At 47.0% G+C, this 20,550-nt stretch overlaps 3 protein-coding genes across 4 annotated transcripts; 2 read left to right on the forward strand and 1 right to left on the reverse strand.

The window, feature by feature from the left end:
• The first annotated feature begins 279 nt into the window (after positions 1 to 279).
• Positions 280 to 4,088, forward strand: Il2rg (interleukin 2 receptor subunit gamma). 2 transcript variants are annotated; one of them, XM_032889802.1, is made up of 8 exons: positions 280 to 438; positions 666 to 819; positions 1,033 to 1,217; positions 1,407 to 1,546; positions 2,001 to 2,163; positions 2,744 to 2,840; positions 3,031 to 3,097; positions 3,435 to 4,088. In XM_032889802.1, exons 1-8 carry the CDS (start codon positions 324 to 326, stop codon positions 3,549 to 3,551), a joined length of 1,038 nt encoding a protein of 345 aa, XP_032745693.1. In that variant the 5' UTR covers positions 280 to 323; the 3' UTR covers positions 3,552 to 4,088. The 2 variants fall into 2 exon arrangements, with proteins under 2 accessions (XP_032745693.1, XP_032745695.1); XM_032889804.1 differs by lacking the exon at positions 3,435 to 4,088 and having other exon boundaries at positions 2,001 to 2,059; positions 3,031 to 3,078.
• Positions 4,089 to 4,622: 534 nt separating this feature from the next.
• CXHXorf65 (chromosome X CXorf65 homolog) lies at positions 4,623 to 6,990 on the forward strand. Its single transcript, XM_032889542.1, has 6 exons — positions 4,623 to 4,647; positions 4,768 to 4,854; positions 5,054 to 5,188; positions 6,110 to 6,178; positions 6,572 to 6,738; positions 6,898 to 6,990. Exons 1-6 carry the CDS (start codon positions 4,623 to 4,625, stop codon positions 6,988 to 6,990), a joined length of 576 nt encoding a protein of 191 aa, XP_032745433.1.
• Positions 6,991 to 7,513: 523 nt separating this feature from the next.
• On the reverse strand, positions 7,514 to 14,235 carry Foxo4 (forkhead box O4). The gene is made up of 3 exons (XM_032890096.1): positions 13,338 to 14,235; positions 9,214 to 10,270; positions 7,514 to 8,933 (listed from the first exon to the last, which is right to left on the reverse strand). The coding sequence occupies exons 1-3, from the start codon at positions 13,788 to 13,790 to the stop codon at positions 8,926 to 8,928; spliced, it is 1,518 nt and encodes a 505-aa protein (XP_032745987.1). The 5' UTR covers positions 13,791 to 14,235; the 3' UTR covers positions 7,514 to 8,925.
• Between the last annotated feature and the right edge of the window lie 6,315 nt (positions 14,236 to 20,550).

The raw sequence follows: 20,550 nt of genomic DNA on the forward strand, positions 1-20,550 counted from the left end.
AATGAAGGTGTGTGGTGGGGGTGGGTGTTCAGCAGAGTCTTTCTGGACCTAGGTGGCCTGAAGAGTCTTAATTCTGTGACACTGTTGTTGATCAAGTATTAATCTTGACAGAACATCACCTTAGAGCAGAACCCAAATCTCCCAGGGGACTTAGCTTATGTCACTGAACACATTTACTAACCCCCCTCCCTCCACAGCGTGGTTTCTAAGGTTCTTTCCACCGGAAACTACGACAAAAGGAAATGTATGGGTGGGGAGGGCTTGTGGGAGAGTGGTTCAGGGTTCTGACACAGACTACACCCAGAGAAAGAAGAGCAAGCGCCATGTTGAAACCATTATTGCCATCTAGATCCTTCTTACTCCTTCAGCTGCTTCTGCTGAGGGTAGGGTGGAGCTCCAAGGTCCTCATGTCCAGTGGGAATGAAGACACCAAATCTGGTAGGAAATCTAAGACCAGAGGGGATTGCTGAGAGGAAGGCTATGGGGAAAGGGCTGTATAGAAGCTCTTTCTATACAATCTGGAGCCTGCTAGTGCTCACTATAATGACTAAAAAGAAGTGTGGGGAAGGGGAGGGGAGGGGAGAGCTGTCTGTCTCACTACTGCTTCTTCTGACCAAGATTTCTTTTTCTTCCACTCCACTGTTTCATTTTCTTCCCAAACTTAGATCTCTTGCTGACTTCTATGGACCTTAAACATCTCAGTGTTCCTACTCTGCCCCTCCCAGAGGTTCAATGCTTTGTGTTCAATGTCGAGTATATGAATTGCACTTGGAATAGCAGTTCTGAGCGCCAGCCGACCAACCTCACTATGCACTATAGGTATGAGAAGGGGGAGGGGTACTACAGGAAGAAGAGAAGGTGGGTTAGCTGAGAGAGACGGAGGAGCAAAAAAAGTGGGTAGCCAGCTCCTCAGGTACCATACCAGTTTCTCATGGGATAAGTTATCAGTTCAGACCAGATGAAGCTAGGCTATGGGCAGATGTGGTACCTATGTTTGGCCCATCATTCTTTTGCCTTGTAACCCTTCTCTAGGTACAAGGGATCTGATAATAATACATTCCAGGAGTGCAGCCACTATCTGTTCTCAAAAGAGATTACTTCTGGCTGTCAGATACAAAAAGAAGATATCCAGCTCTACCAGACATTTGTTGTCCAGCTTCAGGACCCCCAGAAACCCCAGAGGCGAGCCGAACAGAAGCTAAACCTACAGAATCTTGGTAATCGGGAAAGAAGTGGCCAAGAGGCCAGGGAGCTTAAAGGCACTGGAGTTTATAGATTGTTCTTTTCCATTGTTGGTCATGGGCAGAAAGGTGAAGATGGGGGGGGAGAGGAGGGATGAAGGGAATTACCTCCAAGATCCTGACTTGTCTAGGCCAGGGCAATGACCACACACACACATATTTCAGTGATCCCATGGGCTCCAGAGAATCTAACACTTTACAACCTGAGTGAATCTCAGGTAGAACTGAGGTGGAAAAGCAGATACATAGAACGCTGTTTACAATACTTGGTGCAGTACCGGAGCAACCGAGATCGAAGCTGGACGGTGAGTGACTTGGCATTGTGGATCAGTGGCTAAGGTTAAGTAAGAGGAGAAAGGGTTCAAGTAGCCAGACAGAAGAACCTAATACCAGGTCCCAGTTCTCTGCCTCCCAGCCCCTCTGTCCATACTTTCACTTTTTCTTTCTGACATCATCAGTGAGCTTTCCCTTTGTCTCTCCCACCATCCTCTTCCTGATGACAGACATAAAGGAAGCCAGCGAGTGGGTCTGGGGAGGGGGGAGTTAAGTTAGAGAAGGGGAGCAGTATGTTCTCATTAGTCAGGAGAGGAGCAAAGTAGAACAGGGAGGAACCAGAACTGGTTTTTTGTTTGTTTTCCTGGTACTGGAAAGACCAAGAAATTAGAAGAATCAGAAGATGACATTGAGGTACAGGCAAGAATGTTCCTATTCTCTCTTCCTTTATAGATAGCCTCTTTCCTTCGCCCTTCTTCTCCCTAGGAACAAATAGTGGATCATGAGCCTAGATTCTCCCTGCCTAGTGTGGATGAACAGAAGCTGTACACATTTCGGGTTCGGAGCCGCTTTAACCCGATCTGTGGAAGTACTCAACAGTGGAGTAAATGGAGCCAACCAATCCACTGGGGGAGCCATACTGCAGAGGGTAAAGTGACCCAAATGCATCATCCCTAAATCATTCACCCAGTACCCTAACCTTTGGAACACACTGTCACTACCATTTGCTTTATCTCTCTAGCCCTAAGTCTCAGCCCCCTTACTGTTTAGCCTCAATCACTATGAAGTAGGGTTTTTTCCATTGAATGATTTTTTTTTTTTTCAGAGCTGGGGACCGAACCCAGGGCCTTGCGCTTGCTAGGCAAGCGCTCTACCACTGAGCTAAATCCCCAACCCCTGAAGTAGGGTTTTTTCTATGTAGGGATGAGAAGGGGTGCAGCTGAAATAGAAGAGTGGATCCCCAAGGAGGCCAAAGGATGCTCCAGGGAAATATTAAATGTGTAGGAGGTCTCCACAGGATTCCATAGAGTCTGCAGAGTGGAGATGAGCTTGGATCTGGGCTGCCCTCTTTGATTTGGCTTATTCATCTGTTAAATGTAGATAAACATTGTTCCTCCCTTTCAGGAGCTATATGAAAAGTAAGCATAAGGAGTGTGTCTTGTGTGGTGCCTGGCATCCATGTCTTATGAGTACCACAATGCCAGGGTCATTTTCCTTGTTTGTTACAGAGAATCCTTCCTTGTTTGCACTGGAAGCTGTGCTTATCCCTGTTGGCACCATGGGGTTGATTATTACCCTGATCTTTGTGTACTGTTGGTTGGAACGGTGAGATTTCAGGAAGCCCTTAAAATGAGGTGGGGGTAGTGGGGTTATTTCAAGATCTCCAGGGTAGATCATTTAAGAGCTATGATAAGAGTGTTGAGAGGAAGCTAGAGGTTCCATGCTGGCCAGTTGGATAACGGGTAATAAAGAATCTTTCATTTAATGCTTCTGCTCCCTCTTTCTCTCTGGTCAGAATGCCTCGAATTCCCGCCATCAAGAATCTAGAGGATCTGGTTACTGAATACCATGGGAACTTTTCGGTGAGAACACTGCCATACACATACTAAAGTTTATCAACTGCCAACTGCCAGTCAGCAAGACAGACGGGGGTGGGGCAGGGTGCACAGCAGAGGGAGGAGGGGGCCTGTATCATCAGGATGTGGCTGACCAAATGGAGGGTGGGCTAGGCAGAGAGACAGAGCAAACGAGATTTGTGTGATACAGACGGAAACTACAGGGCATTAGGAGCCCTGGAGCCTAGATAACCCTTCTGTAATCACAATGGTTACAGATTTGTGAGAGATCCGTTGGCCCAGAGCCTGGGTCTTCTGCTTCCTGCCCCTAATTGACCTCTGACCTGGAGATATCTGTCTTTAGGCCTGGAGTGGTGTGTCTAAAGGGCTGACTGAGAGTCTGCAGCCAGACTACAGTGAACGGTTCTGCCACACGCCAGTGAGATTCCCCCAAAGGAGGAGCCCTGGGAGACGGGCCTGAGGTTCTCCTTGCAGCCTTCATAGCCCTACTGGCCTCCCCATGTTATTCTCTGAAGCCTGAAGCCTGAGCCTCAATCCCTTGATGGAACCTCAAAGTCCTATAGCCCTAAGTGATGCTAACCTCCCCCTACACATTTTGCCAACCTGGATCCAATGCTTATTGCCTCCCGCCATGGCTAATTTTCAATTTCATGTCCCATGTAACTGCTTTTCCATTCCATACACCCTACTTGAGAATGCCCCTTGCCCCCTTTCCCTGCACAGGCCCTCCGGTGCCTAGTCTAGCACTTTTTCACTTTTTTTTTTGAGAGAGTCTTACCCTGTAGTCCGGGGTGGCTGGGAACTTACTACGTAGGCCAGATTGGCCTATAACTCACGGGCGATCATCCCACTTCTTCTTCCCAAGTGTCGGGGTTCTTGGCAAGCACCACCACATCCAGCACGGCCCTCTTCTTTTACAGGATTCTCCCTCCCTTTTTCTACCTACCATTCAACTGTTGCCAAATCAATAAGAAATAAAGTTTTTAACCAATGATCATCAAGAATGTCTGTTGCGGAGTTGGGGAGCAGGAGAAACATGGCATACAATGAAGTTGGGAGGAATGGTGTCAGGGTAGGCAAAGGGGGTAGTACAGCATACCGAAGAAACAAGAGGACTACAAATTAGCTGAAAGGAGTACTGGTCTGGCTACTTTTCTCTGGTAATTTCTGGGCTCACCCCAGGGGCCAGTTTAGAGTTATATTTGCCATGTTGTCCCAATTCCTCGTTGCTCCTTTACAGATCCTATCCACTGTCTTCTCTCCTTGGCCTTACTGTGCCTTCTATTACACATACCATTTCTGACCTCATAATACTTTAGTTACAGCCCCGGGCCCCACCCATATAGATCCTGGCCACCTCCAACTGTCAAAAGTTCTCTCCTGTCTGCCCAGTCAGGGCCTCCTTCATTTTATGAAATACTGCCCCTTCAACCCTTTAACCCTATGGGCACCCTCAGGCCCCCGGGGCCACTAGAACACCTTCCTTCTGCATGATTCACCAATGAGGGAAGAATGAAGTGACCTCAGTAGCATGTTTATCATCATCAAACATGGAGGTGAGGGGCAGCACAGAGCAACAGCCTGGGGATGGACATGGGGAGGGGTGAGGGCAGCTGAGATCGTGGAGGGGTAGAACTAGAGAAGGGCCTGCATACTTCCATCCCATCTCTCCTTAGACAATCAAGAGTTTCTGGTCAATACCAATTGCTCTGTCCTCCTGTTGCTACACTACACCAGAAAGAAAATGGGATTACGGAAAACAGGTAAGTAGTTTAGGGTGGAGTAGTGATTGAAGATCAGAAGCAATAAGCTGCCTCTAGCCTCTAAACTTTCCTCCCAGCAAGAAGGGTTATCCTCCTCTCCTTGAACCTTCCTCAAACCCATTCTGTAGAGGACCACTGGCCCCTTTCACTCATATTCTCTGTTCTTCTCTATCCCAATTACCCCATGGCCTTCCTCTAGACACCATTGATTTGTGTGATGAATCGGGGACCATGAAGTTACTCTTCCTGTCAAAGACACCTGGAGACTATGCCAGCAAATTCCTTACAGCTCGAAATACCTACTATGTTTGTAAAGTGGAGCGTGGGGCACCAGGTAGAGGCTTGGGAGTGTTCTCTATAGATCAAATCCCTCAAGATGGCCTATGAAACTTGTCCTTAAAATAAGGCAGCTTTCTCTTGTATTCCCAGCACTCAACGAACAAAGGCAGGAGAATTGTGAGCAAGACCTCATCCCAAACACAAGTATCACACACACAACAAACAAACAATATAAAGCAGGGCCAGGACGTAGCTCACCTGGCAGAGGGCTTGCCTAGCATGCCTGAGATTCTGGATGCCATCCTCAACATGACATACAATTGGGGGCCTATAGTCCTAGTATTTGGAAGGTGGTGTCAGGAGGATCCAAAGTTCAGGATCATTTTTAACTAACTATACAGCAACTTCGAGGACAGCTGGGGCTGCGTTAGACCCTGTCTCAAAAGGAATACATTCTTTAGAAATGGAGGTAAAGAAGCTTGAGAATTAGAGGCCAGCTAACTCAAAAGAAAATGCCCGGGCTGGGGATTTAGCTCAGCGGTAGAGCGCTTACCTAGGAAGGCAAGGCCCTGGGTTGGTCCCCAGCTCCTGAAAAAAGAACAAAAAAAAAAAAAAAAAAAAGAAAATGCCCACAAGGTAGAGCCAAGAACATTAGGAGTTCAAAGGGAACTTGGGCTATATGAGATCCTATCTCAAGACACCCTAATAAGTAAACTAGGGCATTCTTAGCCAGCTCTAAATAGACCATAACTAGTCAGCTCAAAGAACACTACTTTGATGACAGTAGGTTAGGCACATATACCAAGCCACCCTACTTCATCCTAGGGTCTATGTGGGGTCTGTGCCAAAGGGGAGGAAAAATGTGTACCAGCTCAAGAAAGTGTTTATTGTTAGAATCCTGAAGTCGTGGGCTTTAAAAGGGCAAAGACTTTGTATGTATCAGGGGCTGGAGGATGGCCTAATGCTATGTTTACAGGTACCAGGATTGAGAATTCCTACAAAGCTATTGTGCCCCTCCTGAAGCATCCAGAACCTGAACTAGTTGGTAAGGCATGTGATGGGGGAGGTAGGACATAGGAAGTGGTGTATTGTCATAAACTGGTAAACCCAGCATTCCAGCAGGATTTTGAGTTAAAGGCAACCTGGGCTTAAATGTGGAGGACTCTGCCAGAGAAGGGGGTGGTATGAACATAGGGGTGGGACTAGCATAGTGTGGTAGGTGGGATCATAGGAGCCTAGGAAAAGGGGGACAAGGGTCTAGGTAAACTTTAGAGGGGTTGTCTGGTTTAAACCATATGAACCATGAGTGTCACTCTCTTTTTTCCCATCATTTCTGTCTTAGGCCAAGTTATTCTGACTGATCCGTTGAATGACAGAGGGTCATGATGGGTTCCATCTCTTTTCCTCAGAGGGGCTGGTGCTTTTTCTTGTTTTCTAGAGTCACTGCGCACACAATGTGAGTTCCTGGAGAGGAGCCGAATAAAGATGCTTAGAACTCTTGAAGCCAAGAGACTGGCAGCCATGGAATCCTCTGTAAATCTCCCAGCAAGATCTCCCAAGAGTGGTGGAACCCAGCAGACCCCTAGCCCAAGCAGCCAACTGAAGGTTCGAGCACAGCTCATCTCTGAGAATTTTCTTTCTAAATTCGATTTCTATGTTCACCATCTGACCCCAACCTTTTCCCCCCTTTCTTTAGCCTTAGACAGTAGCAATCTTTCCCTCCAGAGCCTCTTCATTCATAGAAGATTTATTTTTCTTTTCCAGTCTAAAGGTGGGCGATCAGATGAAGACGGGCCACCTCCCACCCGCAAACCATTCTATAAGACTAGAGCAGACTTTCTCAAGAGGCATCGTTAAGTCAATAAAGTGACCAAGTGAGAGCAGCAACTACCAGGAGACAGCATGAAATTACTGGAATTTAACCTGAGGTTAGTTTTCTAGAAAGACTCCTTCTCCCGGTATCTGCACAAAGGCTTCAGTAGGCTGTAGGCACCAGGGAGGCTGAGGGTGGACCAGAACAACAACAGAGGGCTGGAGTGAACACTTGGGGACTGGGGGTGGTGGTGAGGAAAGACTGTGAAGTCTAGTTACTAGACTTTTAGTACAATAAGCCTTTGAGGGCCAGAGAAGGGGGTGGGGTCTTCTCAAACCAGACTACCTCCCCTCGGGGGAGGCCTATCTTGCAGCCGCCTACTCCTGCTGGGGTTAGGTGTCCCTCCCCCACCACACTCCATTACCTCCCAGGCTGAAATTCCCCCACCTCCCAGCCTGCGGGCAGTCCCTCCCACCCGCCAGTCAACTAACTGCCCTTCGACTTTCCGCCTCCCTCCCTCCCCCATATTGGAGGGGGGCAGCAAGGCAGCAGAAACCAGAAACCAGATCTGATTATAGACATTTATTGAACTCACTTATTGATTTGACACACTTCCCCACTCCAATCTAGCACATGATACAATCTGGGTAGGCCAGGCGCTGACACAGGAAATGATGGGAACCCACAGCAGGAGTGGGGGAGGGGACAATGCAAAGGGCGCTGGGGGAGGGGCTGCTTGGGGGCTGGGGTGGAGGAGCCCCAGATGGCCTCTCTGGCAGGTGCTAGTAAACCTGATCCACATTCCCCCCATCCCTGCTCATTTCCCAGACCCTCAGCCAAACTCCCCAAGCTCCCCCTTCCCTGTTCCTCCCCACAACCCTGCCTGCCACTACAGTCTTCACATAACCCTGGCAGACCAGGACTGGGAAGAAGGGCAGGGACAGCTGTCCCAGGCCTTGAACAGGGAAGTCTCTGTACCTAACTTTACTACCCTAAATCCTTCCTTCTTTCACGCCCCTCCCAGGCCCCAAGCCAATTTCAGGCTTTGGATGCTCTCTTCGGGAGCACTAACCCGCACTGGTGAAACAAGAGTGTGCTTGCCCCACAACGGCACCCTCTTCTAGGCACTAGTGGACAGAATGCAGAGACCTGGCTTAGGTTTCTGTGCTTAAAACTATGTATAGAGCTTTTTCTAGACCTGGTCCAAGGGGGAACGCTTCCTTCCAGTCACTCTTGCTACCCACCTTTCCCTAGCTTCCTGTGTCTCCTCCATAGAGTCTGTAGTGTTTGTATCATGTCACTATGACAAAGCCTTCGAAAGAAAAAAGCCTTCTCCCCCTCACTAGCACCTCACCACTGTTAAAAATCTCTATATTTGTGTTTATATTTCTTTAAAAGTTTATAAAAAGCCTGTCTGTTATCTGCATCCTTTCAAAAGTGATTTGGCCTGGTGAGCCACTCCAGTGCTCAAAACTTGGCCCTTCTAGGTCCCCAACCCCCACCCACCCACCCCACTGCATAAAAATCCAGGCTCAACCCAGCCTGGCCCAGCTCTAGTAAGACTCTCTCTACCAAAAATAATAATAATAATAATAATGATCCTGCTCCCAAAGGCAGGGTAATAAGGCCACTGGTGACTTCACATTTCCAACAGCATTGCTGGCCCCTGCTTCAAGGCCTAGGAGGTGTAATGGGGAAATCAATGGTGGCCCCTGAGAAAGGACCATAATTACCCCCTAATTGGCACAGTGAGAATAAGCCGTTCCGTTCCCTCCTTCCCCCATCACCCTCCTTCACAATCCCTACTGTCATTGATGTATCTTTATAATTTCCTCAACACTTGAGTGTGTGACCACCTATCCCTAGCTCTAACGTAGGGTCCCAGACTCCTGGGGAGGGCTCAAGGGGGAAAAGTGGATAAGGACAGGCTCGGCTCCGGCTCCACCTCTGAAGCAGGGGACAAAGCTTCTTGCTGTGACTCAGGGATCTGTGGGAAAAAGAAATGGAAGACAAGATAAGAAACTCATTTGGAACACCAGATCATACCAAAGGTACCTCTTCACCTTCCCAAAGCTCCCTAGCTTCCCCTTCTGTGATGCGGAGCCCACAGGTCCCCATTTAGAAGTTGTAGTATCCTACTGTGACATCTTCCCTTCTACCTCCCCAGGGACTCTTATTATGTGCTCTGAGGCTCTCTCTAGTTCAGATCATAGAATTAGCTGAACATTCAAGAGCAAAGATGATGGAGTGATTCGGTAGTGCTATACCTGGCTCAAAGTTGAAGTCCAGTCCCTCACCATCCATGAGGTCACTGATGATGTTATCCATGTCGCACTCCAGGTTCTCCATGTACATATCAAGATCCAGATCCTGAGGCATTCTGTCATGGCTGAAATCTTCAGTAGGAGATGCAAGCACAGGGGTTCCCAGGACCTTAGGGATGGGAGCACCTGGCATGACTGGAGGTGGTGCCATCACAGAAAGGGTGGGAACCAGGTTGCTGGGACCAGGACCCTCTAGCGGCGTAGGACACAGGCTGACTCCTGTGGCCAACTTGCTAGAGGAAGGCATTCCTCCCAGTAACAGAAGTGTAGGAGCCTGAGACAGGATAGGATCTACCTGGGTCATGAGAACATCAGCAGGAGGTGGTGGTGTATCAGAGGTGAGCAGAGCCTCTAGAGACTGGGAACTCGAGAAGCACCCTTCTCCTGCTGACAAAGACCCATCTATTGGGCCAAAGAGGGAGGCGCCATAGCTATGTAAGGGGCCAGCAAGCCCAGGATGCTGCAAAGAGAAGCTGGAGAGATTGCTCCTGGACAGCAAGGAATGGGGAGATGCAAGATTGAGCCCATCTAGCAGCTCTAGATCTTCACTGAGGGTAGGAGGGACACCCCCTGCATAGCTGCTGGCTGAGGCTGGCATTTCCTCTTCTGCTAGCACCTCAGACTCCGGCCTCATTGGGGACAGCCGAGTGCTGACAGTGCTAGCATTTGAACTGCTTCGTGGACGGAAAGTGGTCCACACATCAGCTTCTTCTCGATTTCGAGGACAAGGACTGCTCGACCACTTGGCAAAGTGGCCCAGAGGGCTCCTTGGAGTGGCACCTTCAGGTGGAGCTGGTAGGACAGATGGCTTCTTCTTGGGGCCTTTGCTGCGGCCCCGGAGCAGCTTGCTGCTGCTATCCATGGAGGCAGCCCTGCGCCGGGGTGCCTTGCCACCCTTGCCGCCATCGGGGTTCAGCATCCACCAAGAGCTCTTGCCGGTGGCCTCGTTATGTACCTTGATGAACTTGCTGTGCAAAGACAGGTTGTGACGGATGGAATTCTGGATGGGAGAGAGGTAGAAGAGGGGAATGAGATACGTGTAGGGGAGGGTGGTGGTCAGCAATCTAATCTAAGGGGATGCTGGGACACAGTAGGAGTTTCAAAAGTCAAATCCAGAAAGGAGAACTAGAGTGAGGGGGAGACAAGGGACTGTACACAGAGTTGTCAGCCTCCTCTTCCCTCCTCTTTTCTTCCTCCTCCTCCTCCCTCTGTCTCTCTCAGATTAGATTCCAAATTGGGCCTTTAATTCTAGTACCCGGGAGGCAGAGGCAGGCGTAGGGGAATTTCTATTGAGTTTGAGGCCAGCCTGGCCTATATAGTGAGTTCCAGGACAGCAAGAGCATTGTCTATACCTTTGGTAGTTAACAGTTGACATGACTAATGACATGAAACCATAAATCATGCCATATAGATTGAGTGAGATTGTGTGCAACTGTCCCCTAAGAATGGCCCCTCAGAGTGCCAAGGCCACAGCCTATCAAGCACACAATACATAGCTAATACATGTTCGGTTGGTAGGTAGCCCCTAGATGACTATAATAAGGCTTCCCTTGAGGTTCTGTTAGCTCTTGAGTGCCTTCGGTACTAAAACCTACCTGTTTTTCATTCTTCCTTTACTGTTGACATTCAGATAAATATATCCTTTTCCCCAAGTAGCCCAGGGTATGAGATGGAGGTTGATACTGCCTGAGCTTCTGGTGGTACTTATTTTACTGGTTGGCCTATGGTGTTTGCTGTACCTCCATCACTTCCCAGCTCCTTCCCAGCTTTTCCCATAATCTCTCTATCTTGAAGATCATTGACCTCCTGCACAGAGCTCTTTAGTTTAGAGATAAATTCAGGAGGAAGCTCGGACATGCTAGAAGCCACTAAGAAACTGAGGCTTGAGACAGCGGGAAACCACTTCTAGCTGACTGGTTTAAAAAAAGCGACCCTTTTCTTGAAGAGCATGGCTTGAGTAGCCTCTTATGCCAAGGTCCTTTAGCAAACGACTTCTTTGCCTCACTGAGCGGATCCATCCACCTCCGGCTCTTAGTAACTGAGCACCCCAGCTCTTAGTAACTGAGCACCGCTGTGTCTTCTGGTTATGTGATTTCCTTCCTTCTTTTTCTCTAATTCTGGGTCTACTGAAGTAAATGTGTTATGGTGTGTGTGTGTGTGTGTGTGTGTGTGTGCACGGCCTTGTGTGTGAGTGCACATGCATAACACCTACACACAGTGGTGGTCAAGCCTAGAGACATATACTGTGCAAGGAATTTACTACTGAGCTATACTTCCATTGACAATCCCTCTCTATCAGGCCTTGGAACAAGCTAGCGGCAAAGGTCAGTTCCCCAGGTGTGCTTGTGTGTGTGTGTGTGTGTGTGTGTGTGTGTGTGTGTGTGTGTGTGTGTGTGTGTGTGCCACAAGGCGGTATACGTGCACGCAGGTGTGCGTCTTGGCGTGAATGCAGTGTGCGTCTTGGCGATGCATGGGAGTCGAGAACACAGGAGTCTGGGATAAACTGTTCATTGAGTCACCTAACTTAAGCTTTCTTGTTCAAGTGAGTGCCGCCCCCTGGTGGGGTGGGAGTGACCCTGGCACAACACCAGGGAAATATGAAGGAGGGGGGGCTCTGGAAGCTTTTTGGTCCCCTTTTGACTAGTTCGGCAATGAAAGCAAACTATGCTTTCCTCAGAGAACCAGGATCTGTAGCAAAACTTGTACTCAAGTCCTCATCCTGAGGGTAGACTAATTACCTAACTTCCCTGTGCCTCATATGCAAAATGTGGACTCCCAGAACTGCTGGGAGGACTAACCAAATGAAAAAATCTTAGAATTATTTCACGGGTTATGGATTTAGCTTAGTAGCAACCATGCTGCTCTGGGTTCAGTTCCCAGAACCAAAAGGGGGAAAAAGATTTCATAAACTATAAATGCCATGTTCTGTGTAAGTCATAAGGAGGGACTACTTCCAGTGTAACAAGCACTCGTCACTCTACCCTGGAAAATCAACTTAAGAGAAAAGAAAACAGCTGTGCAGGCTGGGTCCAAGGAGGGAAGCTCTTTGTGAGCTTGAGATTGTGGCATGGCAGTCTACCCAGAAATAGTGCCAAGGGTCTTGGTCAGCTGTCCCATCTTCTGTTCCGTCTGGCCCCTACGCATACTGTAGATCTACTCCCTCACTGTAACGTCTATGGGAAGATCCATTCTGTCCGCTGTACTCCGTAACACTAACCACCTACTGAGATACAAGGCATTGATACAGGTTGTGGGGTTGAATTCTCCTTAGTTTTGTGATAAGAGTATTTCTCTGGCAAAGTTTTCAGAGTTATCGATAGAGATCTTCCCAGTTTCTTCAAGAAAGACCAAGAGAACTCTCAACATGGACTCTAAAGTCAAAGCTATGTGATACCTCCTTTCTCCATGAGTAGTATTCCTGAACAACAAAGACTTTCTTTCCCGGAGTTTGGATAGCGCCTTACAAGGAAGAATTTCATCAGGAGAAAGTAAACTGAGGCAGATAGCAGCTCATGGCCTCTTTCCTTAGTGCACAAGGTCGGCTACCTTTCTCCATGGATACTAACCACTTTTTTCCCCTTCACTGCCCACTCCCTCTTGGGGAGAGCAGTCCTATAACAGTTCCTGTTCACTGAGGTATTGGGAGGCAAGCAGGGAATCCGAGTAATCCCGCAGGAATGGGCCAAAAAGGTGTTGGGTGGGAGGTAAGGGAGGAGGGAAGGCTAGGTGCGGGTGGAGAATCCACACAGTTCCTGCTGTGCATAGGATAAAGACTTCTCTGTGGGAATAAATGTTTGGAGCAGCTCAAGCCAAAGTGCTGAGTAGCGAGTAGAGAATTCGATTTTCCTCAGAGCAGGGACAGTGTCTTATTCATCGCTGATCCTCCCGCTTCAAGCTCAGAGTGTGGCATATACTATGTACTAAGTAAATGTTTGTCTAACTGAAGATTAAAGGGGGATCTTCGGGCTTTCCAGAAGAGTGGAAAGGCAGTAATGGGGGCACCGGGTGTGAGAGTAACTGGAGGGGTCCAAGGGTGGATGGCGGGAAGGTAAGGGAGTCATACTTACCTTCCATCCTGCCGAGCTGTTGCTGTCACCCTTGTCCTTGAAGTAGGGCACCGTGCGGACCATCCATTCGTATATCTGGGCGAGTGTCAGCCGCTTCTCCGGGGCGCTTTCAATGGCCTGGCTGATGAGTTCTGCATATGACTGATTTCCCCAGGCATTCCGGCGGGAGCCTCCCTTCCGAGGACCTGTTACAGCCCCCAGGATTTCCGGCTGGGGGCCCCCTGCCGGCTCTGGGAGCCGAGAGGGCAACAGGGTCGGTTCGGAGTGTCCCTCCGTGGGTACCTTCTGTCCCAGACTGGGCTCCACCTCGGACGGTTCGGGTGGCTCCGTAGCGAGCTCTGGTCGAGGAAGGGGCCAGGTGCAGGACCGCGGACGGCTCTGGGGTTCGAAGTCGGGATCGAGGTCTATGATCGCGGCAGCCTCTGTGGCTGACTTCTTATTCTCTGGCTCCATACGTGGGGTCGAACCTCTGCAGCTCAGCGTTCAGTGGAGCCTGCCACAGTCCCTCACTCATGCCTCCCCCAAGGGGGAAACACATTCTTTCAGTTCTCAGAAAGTCACGAACTTCTCCCTCCTCTCAGGACTCCAGCCCCTAAACTGTCCCTTCCACTCAGTGTTTCGATCCCTCCGGACTACAGGCTGCAGCCTCAGAGTAGCGCTCTGAGGCACCACCTGTAACCTCCGCCTAGCGAAGGCACTTTCTGCACCCTCTCACTCAGCTTCCTGCTCTTTTAAACCTGAGGCACCGTATCCCCTCATACATTGCGCTCCCATCACCGAACGTCTCCTCAGCGAAGTTCCCTCCCCCTTTCAAGTTGCTGCCCCCCGGACACTCCTCCCAAATTTCCTCCACCCGGATCGCTGCCCTCCCCCACGCCCCGCTCCCGGGCGTCACTTGTCCCTCCCCTGGCTCTCCCTCCCCTCGCCTCTTCCCTCCAGGTCACTCTTGATAGGGTCAAGGTTCTTGCGGCCCCAGCCTCCCCTACTCCAGAACTGAATCCCCTATCGGACCCCCCCACCCCCCCCCCGGGTTTCCCTTTTGTTTTGCTCCAAGCAGCAGCCCCCGCCTGACGTCTCTGTTTACCACTCGCTGGGGCAGCCATCTGCCACGCGCCTCAGGCGCCACTTGGGAAAACCGAGTTCTTCAATCGTGCCACCCTAGTTGGTCTTGAGGACTACATCTCCCGTCCTACCTTGCAATTAGGAGTCCGATATCGGCCGCCTGAGAGCGGCGCGTGGCAGGATGTGGGGAGGTGGAACTTTAATGGTTAGAGGTCGTCCCGGACTCTTTTTCTTTTCTTATAAATTATTTTCCTCATTCCTTCCCTTTCCACCCACTTCCTCGAGTTTCGGGGTCGCCAAAAAGACCGTTTTGAAAGACGCTAGATTTTCCCATCCTTCACTAAGAAAGCAAAGTGAAAAGTATTGTCCCTATAAAAAGCAGAAAAACTATCAAGAAGTAGGGAACTGATTAGAAAATAAGACACACTCGCTTTGGGGAGTTGAGAGGGAAGCTTGTGCAACAAATGGTGTTCATTGGTTATGGTGCTTTCTCTACCTCTTCCACTCTCAATGTGCTTTTCACATACAGATCTTTTGCCAGTTTCCTCTGTCAGCTATGCAGACCTCTGAAATATTGATGTTTTCCTTGTTCTGATCTTCAATGGCTTCTCATTCAACACGTCTCCAACTTTTTTTTAAAATCTCTTCCTGCACCTACACCTCTAGCCTCTAGCTACTCTTAACCTCTGAATTTGGTTAGAGGTTGTCCTGTCTACGGAGCCTTTCCAGCCACACTAGTGGTCACCTTTCCATGTCTGTAACTTGCTACTTCCAAATTCTAAATGGAGACATTGTGTCTGGGCCTTGGCATATTGGTGCTCACCTTTAATTCCAGCACTCAGGAGGCAGAGGCAGGCAGATCTCTAAATTATAGGCAAGCCTGGTCTACAAATTGAGTTCCAGAAGAGTCAAGAGCTACTTAGAGAGACCTTAAAACCAAACAAGAAAAAAAAAAATCCCCATGTTTAAATGGCTATATAATCCTAATAGGACCTGCTTTCACTCATTTCCCCCACTCCCACTATAGTTTATGTTTTAGGTTGCCAACAAGGTTACCTTTCTAAGAAACACCTGGTAATTAACCGCTAAAATATGTGCCAGTCAATGTTGAAATCACTTTACCAATTGTCTTAGTCACTGTTCTATTGCTATGAGCATAGCAATTCTTATAAAGGAAAACATTTCATTGGGCCTGACTTACAGTTTCAGTGGCTTAGACCATTATCATCATGACACAGAGCATGGTGGCAAATGTGGCTCTGGAGGAGTAACTGAAAGCTGAATCTTGGTCCACAGACCTAGACAGAGTGTATGACAATGGCCCTAGCTTGGGCTTTTGAAATCTCAAAGCCCACACTAAGTGACACAATTCTCCAACAGTGCAAGACCTTCTAATCCTTTCAAATAGAGCTACTGCCTAGCGAACCTATGGAGGGTATTCTTATTCAAACCACCATATCAATGTTAGCTCACGTACTCTTCACTTAACCCTGTAAGGTCTGTACCACTATTGTATCCATTTTATAGATGAAAATGCAGGTGTTCTAAGAGAGAGAGAGAGAGAGAGAGAGAGAGAGAGAGAGAGAGAGAGAGAGAGAGATTGAGATTTATGAAAGGAAACAGATGGGCCTAAGAATCCAGAGTACTGATGTCTGTCTCTTTTTTTAAAAGATTAATATATATATACATACATATATATGAATGCACTGTAGCTGTCCTCAGACACACCAGAAGAGGGCATCAGTTACCATTACAGATGGTTGTGAGCCACATGTGGTTGCTGGCTATTGAACTCAGGACCTCTGGAAGAGCAGCCAGTGCTCTTAACCAGTGAGCCATCTCTCGAGTCCCTGATGTCTGTCTCTTATATATTATCATGCACTGATGTTCAAACTCTAGGAAAGCTCTTCAGATTCAAGTTACACTTTTCCTGCTTCACATTTTACCTAAGCACACTAAGTTTGAACCAGCTGTAGTTTCCTCCTATTTTCTAGAAATACTACTACTTTATAATAATTTTCCTTTTGCATCCTGTTTGTGTCTTTTTGTTGTTTAGCAGAAATTTTGATAGAGTTTCTGTGTGTAACCTTGGCTGTTCTGAAACTCACTCTGTAGACAAGGTTGGCCTTCATCTTTTAGAGACATCTGCCTCTGCCTCCTGACTACTGAAATTAAAGTCCTGTGCCACCACCACCTGGCTCTTTTTATTTTTAATATGTGTACGTATGAGGATGTGAGTGCGTGACTGTAAGTACCTGAGAAGGAAGGCCTGAGGCCCTGCTCCCCCTGGAGCTGGAGTTACAGGCAAATTGTGAGCTACGTGATTGGGTGCTGGAAATGTAACTGAGGTCCTCTGTAAGACCTCAGGTCTCTAACTAGAGCCATCTCTCCAGCAGTGCATATTTTGTGTGTGTGTATGATAAGGTCTCAATGAGGCTAGGGCTGGCCTCAAATTCATTGTGTAACAGAGGATGACCTTGATAGTCTCATCTTCCTGCCTCCAAGTCATCGTTCTTATCATTCTTCCCTCAGGTCTCCATTTCGGGAAAAATCCCATCCATTTGCCCCATGTTTTCTCAGGTACAGCACGTTGTCCCCATTGTGCATTTTAAGTCGCCTCTGGCAAGCTCATGTCATAGAGTTGCAGGTCGTATTTGTTTGTTCGTCTGCTTCTTACAATAAGTGTGAGCCCCTGGGGGCAGAAATATGTTTTATGTATCTGTGGCCTCAGCTCTGTGTCACAATAAATGTTGGCCGTTAAACTTAAGATATTTAACAACTTTTAAATAAATACATATTTCTTTGCGTGGTCATATTGCAATTTTTCTGCTACGTAGCAAGGTTCTAGAGTGACTGTAGTTTCATTTGTTTACCATTTGAATTGTTGATGGATATATTTTCCTCCCTTCTTCCCTCTCCATCTTCACACACTGGGCCTCCACAGTGAGGCTAGTCTGCTCATTGTATGAGAAACCCTGTTGATTCTCCATAGTCTTTTTTTTTTCTTTTCTTTTTTTCAGAGCTGGGGACCGAACCCAGGGCCTTGCGCTTGCTAGGCAAGTGCTCTACCACTGAGCCAAATCCCCAACCCTGATTCTCCATATTCTTTTTTTTTTAAAGATTTATTCATTTATATAAAGTACACTGGCTGCCCTAGATACACCAGAAGAGGGCATCAGATCTCTTTACAGATGTTTGTGAGCCACCATGTGGTTGCTGGGAATTGAACTCAGGACCTCTGGAAGAGCAGTCGGGGCTCTTAACCGCTGAGCCATCTCTCCAGCCCGATTCTCCATATTCTTAAAAAAATTATTGTGTATATATTCAGTGTGTGTGTGTGTGCGCGCGCGCATGTAAATTTGTGCACACATTTGTGTATAGATGTGTGTGAAGGCCAGAGGCTGATGTCAGTGTCCTCCTCTATCACTTACTCTCTGCTTTTTTTTTCTTTTTTCTTTTTTTCGGAGCTGGGGACCGAACCCAGGGCCTTGTGCTTGCTAGGCAAGTGCTCTGCCACTGAGCTAAATCCCCAACCCCTGCTTTTTTTTTTTTTTTTTTATCAAAGCTAACTGATTCAGATAGACTGGCTGTACAGAAAGCCTCTCTTCTCTCTGCCTCCTTCCCAAAGCCATAAATACATACTATAAGCCCTGGTTTTATGTGAATGTTAGGTATTTGAACTCAGGCCCTTATGTGTGTACCACAAGCACTGAGCTATCTCCCTAGCCCCTTCATATCCTTTTGTCCTTCTCCACCATGGGTTTATCCCCTACCTGTAGACAATCTTAGTGGTATAACAGAAGGCCATATATTCCTACATGAGATCTAGAATAAGGAGATGGGAAATATTTACTCATAATGCCTGTAAATACCTTCTGCATAAACTCCTTCCTCCTGTAGCCCCACTTAGAGTCTGTGTTAAGTGCTTCACGAATATAGTAAATTTGATGACAAGTCTAGTGGGCATTACATTACAGAGAGCTCTCCTTCCACTGAAACGGGTGTGGTGTCAGATCATGTAGAGTTGCTGAGATGGGAAAATGGCAGGATGGGGTAGGAATCTGTCCTGGCTTGAGTTATGTTTTGCATTGTCGCCTTTTGTCTATTTGTTTGAAAAGGTCCACCTCTCTACTAACTCATGTCCATCACCCCCTTAAATCTCTAGTTCAAATCGCAAAACTTGAGTGCTCATAGAAACTATCCTCAACTAGCACATCCTGACAAATAACTTTATTATTTTGTACCTCCTGCACCTCTATGAACTTGGTGTATAGTCTTATATTTATGTTTGTAGTTACATGACCTTTTATTTCATGGAAGTATTATTGTCATCCTCATCAGACTGTAAACTCTTCCATCAATCAACAGAACTTTGTTAAGGCGTCACAAGAAGAAAGAATCTTTCATCTTTTTTTTTTTTTTAAGAAAGGTTATCACTATGTACCCCTGGCTGGTCTGAAACTCATGGAGATCTACCTGCCTCTACCTCCCAAGTTCTTGGATTCACCACTATGTCTGGCATAACTTTGAACACACACACACACACACACACACACACACACACACACACACACAGATATACATACATACATACATATACACATATATATGTGTGTGTATGTATGTGTGTAGATGTATAGATGCATACGTGTATATCATATACACATTATATATGTGTTACATTATATGTATTATATACATTATATGCTGTAGGACCAAGATTAGTGGGATGACTAAAAATAAACCATCATTTTGAAGCTACAAAGTTTAGGGTAACTTATCTCATTGCTGTGGGAATGTTAGAATAAATGTTAGCCAAGAGAGATATCTTGGCACGTCTATAACCTCAGTGTTTAAGAGGAAGAAACAAAAAAGGACCACTCATTGCAAGTTCAAAAATAAGCTGGTCCAAGAGCTAGCTCTAGACCCACCAGGAGACATGGGAGACTGTGCCTCAAACACAGAACCAAACTAAGCCAAACCAAACCAACTAAACAAAATTCAACCAACCAGACACAAAAAATGCAAACACAAAAATAGTCAACTGGAGTCAGCAAGGTGGCAGTAGAAAATAAGAAGAAGTGTTGGGAGGAGATGACCAATAGCAGCCATTATGAAGGATGAGCAGACATAGAGGGACCTAGGAGTCAAAGGCTTTTGTCCCATCGTTCATGTGCTCAAATGTCTCATTTGCTACATTATCTCTGTCTTGAAGGTCATACACGTTTGGCTGTCTTGCCTCTGTCACTGCTGCCACCACCCACTCTTCTACTTGGGTGCCACCCCCAAGCCTGCTGCCAAACTGGCTCTATCACTTTGAATGAAGACAGACATCTCTCCACTTCTTTGTTACCTACCCTACTCAGCTGTGAAAAAACCACACAAACCTCACTTAGAGTTTTTATAGGATTTTGGAAGTAACTACATGGAAAATGTCATCCTTGTCATGTTAAGAACTAGTTGAAAAATAATAACGTGAATATTAATGAGTAATATTTCTGGATTTTGTTAAGTATTGAGCCTTTGCTAAGAGCATTGTACAAATCATCTAATTGAATATACACAACTAAATAAGCTAAAATGCTATTATTATTTTTCTTCCTGCTTTTCTTTTTCTTTCCCCATTTCCGTTCCCTTTGTTAAAAAATGGATGGATTAGTTTTATTTTATGTTTGTGAGTTTTGCCTGCACATATGTATATGTACCAGATTCGTGCTTGGTGCCTGGAGAGATTAGAAAAGGGCACCATATCTTGTGGAACTGGAGTTATAGGTGGTTGTAAACCTCCATGTGGGTGCTGGGAATGGAACCTGAAACCTTTACAAGAGTAACAAATTACTCTTAAAAAGGCTGAACCATCTCTCTATTCTCAGTTGAGTTTTTTCTTTTCTTTTGTTTTTGAGACTAGGTCTCATACGACTCAGGCTGGCTTGTAATTCAGTAGGTAACTGAGGAGGACCTTAAACTTCAGATCTCCTGCCTCCCCATTCCCAAGTGTTATGACTACATGCATGTGCCACAACATTAGCTGTTTTTTTTTTTATTTGTTTTCTTCTTTTTAAACTGGAGGTGTTGTGGGAGTGCATGCACCACACACACACACACATACACACACACACACACACAGAGAGACACACACAAACACAAATAG

This window comes from Rattus rattus, chromosome X, assembly GCF_011064425.1.
Source record: "Rattus rattus isolate New Zealand chromosome X, Rrattus_CSIRO_v1, whole genome shotgun sequence".
NCBI classification, from domain to species: Eukaryota; Metazoa; Chordata; class Mammalia; order Rodentia; family Muridae; genus Rattus; species Rattus rattus.

Coding starts and splice junctions, on each gene's coding strand:
- Foxo4 (XM_032890096.1), bottom strand. CDS start 13,790: ATGGAGCCAGAGAATAAGAAGTCAGCCACAGAGGCTGCCGCGATCATA. Junction 10,271..13,337: donor ACAGCTCGGCAGGATGGAAG/GTAAGTATGACT, acceptor TCTCCCATCCAG/AATTCCATCCGTCACAACCT.
- CXHXorf65 (XM_032889542.1), top strand. CDS start 4,623: ATGTTTATCATCATCAAACATGGAG. Junction 4,855..5,053: donor AATGGGATTACGGAAAACAG/GTAAGTAGTTTA, acceptor GCCTTCCTCTAG/ACACCATTGATTTGTGTGAT. Junction 6,739..6,897: donor GCCCAAGCAGCCAACTGAAG/GTTCGAGCACAG, acceptor TTTCTTTTCCAG/TCTAAAGGTGGGCGATCAGA.
- Il2rg (XM_032889802.1), top strand. CDS start 324: ATGTTGAAACCATTATTGCCATCTAGATCCTTCTTACTCCTTCAGCTG. Junction 1,218..1,406: donor GCTAAACCTACAGAATCTTG/GTAATCGGGAAA, acceptor CACATATTTCAG/TGATCCCATGGGCTCCAGAG. Junction 2,841..3,030: donor GTGTACTGTTGGTTGGAACG/GTGAGATTTCAG, acceptor CTCTCTGGTCAG/AATGCCTCGAATTCCCGCCA.